This window comes from Panthera pardus, unplaced genomic scaffold, assembly GCF_024362965.1.
Source record: "Panthera pardus isolate Hobbes unplaced genomic scaffold, ASM2436296v1 HiC_scaffold_13, whole genome shotgun sequence".
NCBI lineage: Eukaryota > Metazoa > Chordata > Mammalia > Carnivora > Felidae > Panthera > Panthera pardus.
The window spans coordinates 66,445,419-66,457,438 of NW_026526688.1; the positions used below are offsets into that span (position 1 = coordinate 66,445,419).

A 12,020-nucleotide genomic window follows, 5' to 3' on the forward strand; every position below is an offset into this window, starting at 1 on the left:
GGTAGTAGCAAGGCCAGTAGGTAGATCTTAGTAGTACTGGCAATTTCCTTTGAAGCGCTAAAGATTTCAGAATAATAATAATAGCAACAGTTAGCACTTAACAGAAAAGTGGGGCCCCTAATTGTTGGTTTGGGTGCAGCTTGGGGCTACAATTAAGAAACAGTACTTCCAATTCTATCTGGAAACATTAGTAACTAGTTTCAAATACTCTTTTTTTTTAATGTTGTTCATAATATGCACAAGACAATTGGAAAATTAAAATTTTGTCTTAAAAAATTTAAACATATCTTTTATAGCATCTTTCCTTTAGAATGTTAACGTGCTTTTAAAAATTTGGCATTCATATTCAGAGAATCCCTGTGAGCCATATAGGATGCCTTCAAAATAAGGTATTTTTTCTTCCCACCACGGGTTGAATAATGTTATCTCTTCAGTGAATTTTTCAAAAGAATTCATGTTGGCCCTATTGATTTTTTAAACGTTTTCTAATGTGTTATGGATGTTAGGAAACCTAAAGACAACTTGAAAGATGTAATTAATTTTTATGTGATCCTTTTCTTCTAACACACCTATTGTATGATAGCATCAGTTATATATGATTAAACAATTATAATTTGTAATGTTAGTTTTTTACTCTCATCCTTTCACCTTATTTTTAGAGCACTGTTGGAAATCTGTAATTATTTTGTTTATTTAATTATTTGCCTGTTCCCACACATTCTCTCTAGAAAATTAACTCTATGAGGACAAAAACTATGCCATTCTTTTTTACTACTGTATCTCCAAAACTGTAGCACATTTCTATGCACATGTCAGTTGTTAAAAAGAAAAAGGAAGGGGGAAGGGAGAGAAGGAGAGAAGAAGGAAGTCAAATAGGAGATATTCAGAGAACTAAGTAGTAGGGAAGCCAACCCATAGTGAGTGTATGGGAGAGGCTTAAAGATAATGCCTAAAGATACATATTTCTAAAAAAAGTATATTTATTTCCTGACCCTTAAGTTTTGACGTAATCTACATATTTGCCAAGTAAAGACTGAATATATCGTCTTCTCCTCAACTTCACAAATGTGATGTACTTTCTTTAAAATGGAGGAACACTGAACTCTGATCTACTAAGACCACTGTGATTGTGACGTGGTCATGATTAGTTTGAGGAGAAACAGCTTGCAAAGGATAAGGAAGCGCTCATCCTCTGATGAACGCTTGAAATTTTGAGTGGTGTATCTTTCCATGAGTTTACAGTTGCTGTTTTTCCCTGTTTCCACAAAGAAGAATAAAGAAAAAGACATAGAATTGGAAGATTCTACTTCATTGTGCTCCTATGCCCTCATGCCCATAGACTCATTACCATGATCTGACTTGAGACCATCAAAATTATGGATATATTATATCTCTTTTATGAGAGTCAATATAATAATCTTTGATTTCCAAGTCATGATATATTCCTGGAAAACCAATATTCATACAGGGATATATATATTCATATATATATATATATATATATATATATATATATATATATAGCAGGGAGACAATCCTCTACACCTACCTCTGGCATTTTCCTTTTTTTTAATTCCAGTTTTATTTATCTTTAAATAAATTGTTATCTGACATACTATATATTTTACTTATATATTTATTTGTTCCCTTCTACTAGCATATAAATTTCACAAAAGAGGGTTTCTTATCTATCTTATTGGCTATTATCAGAGTCTAGGAAAGTGTCTGAAAATAGTAGATTTTCAAAAATGATTTGTTGAATGGATACTTGAATAAACAAATGAAGCAGAATGATAAGGAGAATAGTTTAGTTTGGGGAGGAACAGTTTTTTGTTTTGTTTTGTTTTGTTTTGTTTTGTTTTGTTTTCCTGTTTGGGGACAAAAGAGAATACAGTATCAAAACATTGAATCATTCCTGAGTTATAATTCTTCATGCAACTTTAACAGTTCTGTTACTTTGAAATTAAATATGTACCCCTCTGGAATACTGTGTATCTGAGCTCCCTGGATGACATACATTCTGCTAATACTTCTATTTTGTCACACTGACTCATCTCTGTGGAGCAGAATATTCATGTAACTTGATTTTTGATCATTAAAGAAAGTGAGAATCTTTAATTTAATTATTATTATCATTATTTTAGCCTTAGAGAGTTCACCAAAGCACTGGTAAATTTGGAAAACATACTCAATATTTTACAATAGATAACAAATAAAATTATGAGTCACCTCCTAGACTAAAGCTTTATTGTAGGATACTTAGATAACATTTGTGCGTCTGGCTCTGTCATGATCTCTAGTTCAGAAATAACATGAGTGTTTTGAGGAAACTAGACTGGGAAGTTTTGAAAGCCAATGGCAGAAATAAACAAAAGAAATGCAGGCAACTATGAAAGCCCTACAAGTTTGGATCCTCTGTTCCAAAGAGTGCTTAATGTATTACTGTGCACTTGGGAAGGAAATCTGCTTATTTTCTATCATATTTTCTTTTTTTTTTAAGTTATTTATTTATTTATTTATTTATTTATTTAGGGGTAGAGGAGAGGGAGAGAGAGAATCCCAAGCAGGCTCTGCACTGTCAGCACAGAGTACCTCAGGGCTTGATCTCATGAATCATGAGATAATGACCTGAGCCGAAATCAAGTGTCAGATGCTTAGCTGACTGAACCATCCAGGCACTCCTCTATCATACTTTCTTGCAGACAGTCAAACATGATCAAAGCTCTAGTTATTTAAAACCATTTCTCTATGCTGGTTAAGAGGTCTTAGGAAAGTACCCTCCTCATTTGGAATACACCAGACTACTCATCTCCCATCAGGCATTCTAAAGAGGAGAAGAAGTAACTAGGAAGTATGTTTTTAAGTAGGCTGTTTTATTGGCCAAAAAATGGAATAAATGAAAAAAATATATACTTGAGCTATTGATGATGAGAGACAAATCTCCTGTCTCCTATATATGGGCATGGTCCAGTATAGGTGAAGAGGGTTTTTTGTTTGTTTGTTTGTTTGTTTAGAAAATTTCCCAGCCAGAACCATTTGCTTTGCTAGGGCACACTAATTGAAACAGCAGGTCCAGCTTAAGTTGTATAATCATGATCAAATCAACATCAAGATCAAATCAAGATCAAGCTAGTCTTAAGCCAGCATTCAGAAAAAAAGGTAGAAGTTCATTCTCTTTGTCTAATTAGACATGATTTAATCTGAGTAAACTATTAAAATAGAAAATATGAGACATAAAATGATGAATATTTTCTCCAGGTTTTTCCATCTCCTTCTCTTTATGAACATGTATGAGAATAAAAATTACTGAGAAATATTATTAAAATACCTGAATACACCAAGCCTGAGTGTCACTGCATCCTTAAAATTACCATTATGCTAGCATTGCAGAACTTTAGGAAGAGCATAGTGAGGTAAAATGAAATATGCCACCCCCCCCCCACTACCACCCAGGGAAAGTCATTTTCCATGATCTAACAAATAACAGATGGAGAATGACTGAGAGCTCTGTTGCCTTCTAAATAGAAAAGCAGTATTAGTTTTCTCATTAGGCTTATAGGAGAAATGGCTTCAGCCGTTACGTAGTTTTGTTAATCCCTACAGCTGGACTATGCAAAAGTGTAGGGCTTAATACTCACTCTCAACAATATCTATTTATGTGGATCAATTAAAGCAGATAAATGTTTTGCCTATTTTCCCCCTCCAAGACAGCAAACATCGGCTTAACCAATGAAATGTGAATATATAACACAAGAATAGAGAGCCCAGTATATTGTAGAAGTTATATTTAGCAACGTCTATGTGTCATCATTGCTAAACCACTCAGGTGGCTACAGAAGAGGGCCAGAGGCTCTAGTGATACATATGCTAAGCTCCATCCTCAGAGCTACCTCTATAGCTCATCCGCACTCAGGCAGAACTGAACTTTTAACATAGAAGTGTTCCCCAAAGGGTTATTTAAAAAAAAAATAGTCAATAGCATCTGAGAATCTTTTGAAACTAGTATCACTGATCTGCTATTGATATAACAAAGAAAGTCTGGATTCACACTGTGAGCACACAACAGAGCTTGTGCAAGCTGGCGTGGAAATCTGCAGTGAATTATTTGAATAAAAAGCACATTATATTTAAAAAATCATTATTTTTAACTTAAAATGATTACTTTTAACTATGTGTTATATGTTGTCTTACATCTAACTATGTGTGTATGTGTGCATGTATATGTGTGTGTATGTGTGTGTGTATACATGTCTATAAATATGATCTTCACAATAGCCATAAGAGATAAATGTTACTATCTGTTATTCCTAACTGAGGAAAGGTTAAATAATTTGCCAGAAATTATAGAGCTATATTAAGTGCCATTGGCAGGTGCAGAAGCCAGAGCTGGCTGACTTCAGAGCTTGCATTTTCTAATTACATGGCACCACCTTTTTTTAAAAAAAGCACACACTACAGGCACCGGGGTGGCTCAGTTGGTTAAGCGACTGACTTTGGCTCAGGTCATGATCTTAGAGTTCATGAGTTCGAGCCCCACTTTGGGCTCTGTGCTGACAGTGAGGAGTCTGCTTGGGATTCTCCCTCTCTCCCTCTCTGCCCCTCCTCCACTTGAGTCCTCTGTCTCTCAAAATAAATAAAACTTAAAAGAAGATGAAAAAACACAACTATAATGCACAGCTCCAACAATGTGAAATACTGTCTCTGTATGTGAGAGAATGTGAAAAGCTATGGACACAGCTATGCAGCCACCCAGATGGATAGGAATGTTTGAAAAATCTTGGGGAGCTCTTTTATGTGAGACACAATAGTCAAATCAGTAGAGTATAAAAAAAGCTACGGCCTCAGTCCATAGGACAGAGCACAGAGAAGAAAAGCAGTTTGATGATTTTTCTCACCCACACTTGGATGGATTTTCATCATCAATTGGTGCATTAATTCTCTCTGGCTCCTGGAAACAGTCATTTGCTTAATAGCTCTTTTGTGACCGAGGGAGTTAATGCACAATCCCAAATGGCTTAACTTCCAGCTGAGGAGGAGTTTGGGCAGAGAAAAAAAACAAAACATCTAACTTCATTTTTCACAAATAATTTGAAGATGAAAGTTGGAACAAACGATCTCACTATTTTTGTTGAGAAAGAGCCCTGTTTTCTTTTGACAGAGGTCACTGAGACGTAGGAGGCAATTTTCATGTGGAGATATTTCTTTGAGTCACTATAAATGGAGCAAAGAAAATGAGTGAAATACAAAATGTCCTTGTAAAGCCCAGATTTTCTGGGACCTACTATGAGATTTTTGTATTAGAAAGTTTGGACAATTCTAAGTACCTATCTTAACTTTTTAACTTTATACCTTTGGAATGGTTCAAAATAATTGTCCAGTAACTGAAAATCAGGATTTTTCATAGGTACAGTTTTTTGCCCTACTGCAGACTTAAAATGACTGCAGACTTAATAATCACTAAGTGATTATTATGTATGATTAATTATGCTATAGAAATGTTAAGACGGTTATAATTGTATGGTTATAATTTCCTTGTCAGGTGATAAAACAGGAAGAACTTGGCAAGGATCTTTCTGATTGTACTTTGTATGATCTACTGAAATACGATGATTTTAACTCTGACAAGCACCTGGCTCTTGAAGAATTTTATAGAACATTCCGTGAGTATAATATTCATTCTCTAATTCCTCTTCGTTCATTTTCCTGTTTCTTTACACAATCCAGAATGTTACTTGATCTGAGAGTACAGGCTGTTTTTAAATTAAGAGAAGTGGTGTAAGTAAGATAAAGTGCTGAAGTGTACTGAAACATATGTAAAAGTTAAGGGATGCAGTAATCCTAAAATGAAAAGCTGGAAATATTTGATAACCCTGGATATCAGTTCTTACTGATTCTCATTGAAAACGTGAATTCCACAATGCTGTTTTTAAAGTCTGGGGGGAGTAGTAGCACTTGACTACTCTTCACTGTATAACAAGAACAATTTAATTATTTACACAGTGACTTTTTGTTTTTTGTTTTTTGTTTTTACACTATAGGGAAACCAAGGTAGATTAGTAGATAGAGTTTGCATATATGTTAACAATAATTAGCATAACAATGGAAAATTGTATTTATATTAAGGTACTTTGGAATAATTTACGTATGTTTAAATTGCTTAAATACTTCTTTAAATCGACTATTTATGCTTTATAAAGCGTAGATATGCTTTATATGATTTATGATTTGTATATGCTTTATAAATCATGTATGAAATATGATTTATATATGCTTTATAAGTCACCAAAGAATCAAAGCTCAACAGGATTTAAGTCAGCACTGAAACCAGTATTTTCTTCTATCTTTCTATCTTCAATGTTATATATATGCACATTTATATATTGCTTTCAAAAAAGACAGGAAATAGGATATGTACTTGATGTAAAAAGATCTCTTTTGAATTATGCCTCTTCCATCTATCAGTGGTCTGATATTACGGAAATTACTTAAATTCCTGAAAATCCATATAAATATGAATAGTAATGTTCTTGTCATATGATAATTTTATATTAAAACATTAAATTAGATTTTATGTAAGTTTTGATAAAGCAAAATAATATATGTGAAATAGTTGCAGGTGATGAAGCTTTAAGACAAGATATCAGTATGCTCTTCAGATTAATTAAATTGCATTTCCATTTTCAATTAAAAGGCAGGATAGCAAGATGCAGAGTGACTCTATAAACAGTTAACCCCTTAAAAAATGTCACAATCAAGGATAGACACCTTTCAAAGACAACAACAGGAAAGCAGCATTATTATTCTACGTTTGTAAGAAGAAATTGAAACACAAAGAACTTAAGAACTAAGTGGCTGAGTTTATAATCAAAGCTATGTCAGACTGTGAAGGCTTTGTGTTTTCCACTAAACTTCACTCTGTAATAGGAATTGTTCTGTGTACTCATGGTGGCAACGAGAAGATATTATGGTTTATCAGAAAAGAATTTATATTTATATTCTTCTATATCTGTATTACATTAATATTGTCATATATTAATTTACAAATACCATATATAAGCTAGAAAGAGATACACATCACAGAAGGGACTACATAAAATATTAAGTAAGTTAGAATATAATCTAATTTGGGAAATCACGAAGACTTTTTGAAGGTGGTAGCAACTGAATTAGTCTCCAGGATGAGTGGATATGGACTTTGGGCAATAAAAGATGGGAAACTGGACAAAAATGTATAGCATAAATAAAAACTCAAGTGTATCACATACCAGGGTATTTACAGAAATTAATTCAACTGTAAGGTCTGTTCCAGTATTGAAATTCTATGAAAATACATAAATTATTATTATTATTTTACTAACTTGTTTTATTAAACAATCAGTCTAATCTACCAGCTCCAATCTCTCACCCTTCTACTAGGCGGATACTTGGATTTGACTAAATAAAAGTAATTGAAACTTGTAGCAAGAGCAGAACATATTTTTAATAGCATGCAATTTATCAAGCATCAGTAAGATAATTAAATAGATGTTTGTGAGAATTTTTATTAAATATTGTTGATGATGAAATGGTGGAGCTAGAAACTAAAACAATAAAAATAAAGTAGGAATAATATGTTATTTTTATGACAGTACAGCGAAGACTGAATAATGATTCCTGGCAATATCAGTAAATAAGAATCTTGTCTAGAATGCTGCTGCTTACCCTATCACAGGAAAAAAATGATACTGTGTTTTGAGATATGATTTGATGTTGCTAAGGAAGGCAAGGTAGATCAGTATATTGTTCTGATAAAGAAAATTTTGCAATTCAGAAATGTGTATCATCAGTAAAAGCATTCAATAGAGAAATAATAAAATGTTGTCTGTGAAGGAGCTAAATTGTACTAGAAACTGTTGAAGTTGGATGGAAAAAAATCTATATGATTTGGGTTAACTCTTAGAAGTAACAATTTTATGGAAATTATATATAGTAAAGGCAATGAATTTAATGAATGTTATAATGTTTCTGCCATGAGGTCAAAATTATGCATCACACCCAAGGTCTACATTTTTAATATTCTGAGTCATAAAGAGATATTAAGTAATGAAAGCACTTGGCAATCAGCAATCGTATTATGAGCTTTTTCCCTTTTTGTGTAATTGCAAAACTATCCCTTAACAATGATAAAATAATGTTCATGTAGTCATTTAGAGAAGATAATGTTTTTCTAAGTAATGCTGGAATTATATGGAATATTTTAATATTCTTTGTGGTCTTACCAAGCGATTTTCTGGAAAGTATCACATTTTCAGTGTTGCACCTTGCTTAAATAGGTCATCAGACTATATAATGATCCCTTAGAGGTAGAAGAACTAATTTGTGTGGATAGTGTCTACATTAGCAAAAAGTATTTATACTTCTTGAATAGAAAACATATATCTATTTCTTTCTTTCCATCTATTATAATACTTTACAACTAAACCCAATTTGGTTTTATGAAGTTTAGTGGCAGGCTTTTAATAATGGCATAATTTCAAAAAGTCACTGCATTATAAAATACTAAGGTAGTGTCATGAATAAAAATGTGTAACAATAGTGAGAAAAGCAATCTATTCGAAAATCATGTATTAAGTACTTATGTGTATAGAATGCTGTGATAGTTAAACCAACTTAGAAAGATTGTTTTCTTTCCCTTAGGAATATATAATCTCAGACAGACAATGATAAAAATGACAGATCTAGTAAGGGTAAAATAATCTTTTTTTTTTTTTTTTATATCCAGAATGATTCCTCCAGATAACTCTTAAAATGAAAACCTAGAAAACTAAACAGCCCCTAAATGAATGTTCAAAAGAATAAACGAAGTCCAGAGAAGTTAAAAAACAAAAACAAACAAACAAAAAAACTTCTCTTAATCCATTAATTATTTACTGGTAGATACAAGAATAGACAGAGTTGCAATTTATTATTCTTTCTGCCATAGTATAAAATGGAAGAAAGTAGAGCAAAATGTAACGTGCAAACAAGAAAAGGTTAATGTTATTTTAAAAATAGTACATTATCAACCATTATAACACTAGTAAATTGTTATTACAGTTGGTAATAAGGTTTTCTGTAAAATAGCCTTTTTCCCCCTCTTTGGATAAGAAGAGGGATTATTTTAATATTTGACAATAGGCATTGGATGCTATTCTTAATTTTTCTCCAGAAATTTGGGGATTATTAAAAAGATATTTAAAATAAATCCTCAGTGTGAGCATCAAGCATTCTAAACCATGCCTTGTTTTATTAATAAATTTGGAAATCTATTTTATGGGATCAAATAAATTTTAAATGAGGTCAGTTCACAGTTTTGAATACTTAGAGGAAATACTAAATCCTCTGGTCAGATGGCAAATTCTTTCACCCAGGCATTTTGTTGTCTTGAATAATTTCAGTTAAATGTATAGATTTTTCAGTGCAAAGCTTTCTTATAGAATTAAAAATGAGTAAACAGTGCCATTATTGACCATAAGGACTTGAATTAACATATGAGAAAACAGCACTTTATTTTCTTCGCACTCAAAATTAAATTAAAATCTTTGATTGTTTGATTTGCATGGAGCACTATATTTTTGCCTTAAGTCTATATAGGTAAATGCAATTTATTTGTCATCAAACATGACCATACACTGAATTGAGGCATTTAATTTTCATAAATGATACTCAGATAAATATTTGTTTACCTATTTTTGCAGTCAAACTCAGTTGAGATAATAAATTTTTATTAAATGATTATTGGTCTTAGGAATTAGTTGTTTTTGTTTCTAGCTAACAAAAAGTGGTGCAATTGGCTATCCAGAGAAAAAATATCTGTTTTGAGAATGCTTTCTATGTACTTTATTTTCTGAGTTAAATTATAAATTGCTCTGACTATCATGCTAAGTCTTAAAATTTTATGAAATGAAGAGTTTGCAATTCTGATAGATTCTTAAAATTCTATTAAATGGTTACGAGTTGCAGTTCCTAAAGCCATGTACAAGTCCTTCAAGATATGCATGTGTTCTATTAGTTCAAGTTCTAATGTTACACTTAAATAAATCTCTATCAATTCTAAATGATCTTTATGTGTGGAAAGTTCCCTAAAGAAATGTGCTTCTACTAGGCATGAAAAAATTAGTTTTTTGCAAGCATAATGCATCAACTGTGAGCATTTATATTGAAACTAATTGTATAATAGCTCTCTCTCCATTCTTAAAAAGAATAGATAATTAGGATTCTAAAACTTTAAAGTACTAAAAAAATACATGGCACAGTTATTTTAAATTACCTAACTATTCATGATTATATTTAAAATGTCATATTTCTTTATATGAAATACTTCTTAATGGAATATAGATTTGATAATGACATGAGGAAAAAATCATTTTCTAGGAAGTCACAATTTCTATAATAAAAATATTACTTATTGGAACCATCTAATAATCAGAGCAATGAAATATGAATATTATATTAATATTCATAGATTTTAGGTCATTAGTATATGAAAGACATTTATTTGAGAAAAATAACAGAGTTTAGTGAGAAGAATTAAAACTATTACAGTAATATGGGTTAAAGGTGAAAGGGTCAGGATTAAAAGAGAACAGTAATGATACAGAGAGGTGGTCATATTTGGGCAGTAACTTACAAGCAGAATCATTTCAACTTGAGTGATTACATATACATGAGATAGAGACAGTAGGGTCAAGGACAATGTCCAGTTATCTAGCTTCCATACTGAGGTGAACAATGATACTATTCATTAAAGTAGGGCACACAGTAAGATAAGCAAGTTTGGGAACATATACTGAGTTGGATTTTCAGCATATTGGCATATTTACATAGAAACATTTGGTTGGAGAATATTGTGGCCTAGATCTCAAGTAGGAGTTCAGGGACACAAATAGAAATATGGGGGATACAGTTAAAACCTGTGCTGGCAGGTAATGGGGTACCCAAGGTGAGTATGTAAAGACAGAAGAGATGAGCAAAAGAGCAACAGGGAACTAAAACTTAAAATTAAGTAATGAAATTAAAAACCAAACAAACAGGGGCACCTGAGTGGCTCAGTCGGTTAAGTGCCTGACTCGATTTCGGCACAGGTCATGATCTCATGGTTCATGAAATCAAGTCCCACCTTGGGTGTAGAGTGCACAGCCTGCTTGGGATTCTCTCTCTCCCTCTCTCTCTGCCCTCCCCCACTTTCTCACATACACATGCACATGCTGTCTCTCCTAAAACAAATAAACTTTAACAACTTAATAAATAAAAACAAACAACAAAAACAAAAATGCTTAGAGAAATAGGGAATAAACCAAAGGACTATGTATTTATAAAACTTTACTAGAATTTGTTGATGAGCAATTTCCATGACTGAGTTCAAAACAAGAGATATATGACAGATAAAGAAATGGCTACCAGTTTTGATCACAAGGAGGTGTGGGTGACTTTGGTCACAGCACTTTCAGCGGAGATGTAGGGGTACATCTACATTTAATTAAAAAAATTAACTCACTTGTTTGAATACTTGTAATTTTCTATGTTAGAGTTTATAGATATGCCCTGACAGTTTAGGTAAATAAAGGTCAGCATCATTCACTTATAGGTAATTTCCACTTTATGTTCTAAGTTCTTTAGACCTTTTAGGAAAAGGACTGTCCAAAATGATTGCTGAGACCCAACCTATAGACACATATTCCAAAAGGACAGATTTTGTCCTAAACAAGATAAATTGCACATACCAACTATTAATAGACAACAGGTAAAGCAATACCAATTTGAAGTTAAATTTTAAAAATAATGAAAGTCTTATGTTTGTTTTCCATTTGAAGATGACCCTTCCCTCCAGATTGCTAAGATTATCTTAATCTTTTGTAGCTAGTGCACATTTATGTTTCTCCTTTTACCTATAGCCTCCATAATGATTTCTCATTGGTAGTTTTCTCACTGGTAGCCTCCATAATGATTTCTCACTGGTCACTTGCTGACCTAACTACTTGGAACTCATAAAAGCAGAAATA

The 12,020-nt window shown here is 32.4% G+C and overlaps 1 protein-coding gene across 3 annotated transcripts in view; it reads left to right on the top strand.

Moving 5' to 3' along the window:
- Positions 1-12,020, top strand: part of FSTL5 (follistatin like 5) — a 768,518-nt gene that overhangs the window by 421,721 nt on the left and 334,777 nt on the right. For all 3 annotated transcript variants that reach the window (XM_019441101.2, XM_053901160.1, XM_053901159.1), the window contains exon 6: positions 5,540-5,660. In XM_019441101.2, coding sequence (XP_019296646.2) covers positions 5,540-5,660 — 121 coding nt within the window. The remainder of the gene's footprint in view (positions 1-5,539; positions 5,661-12,020) is intronic.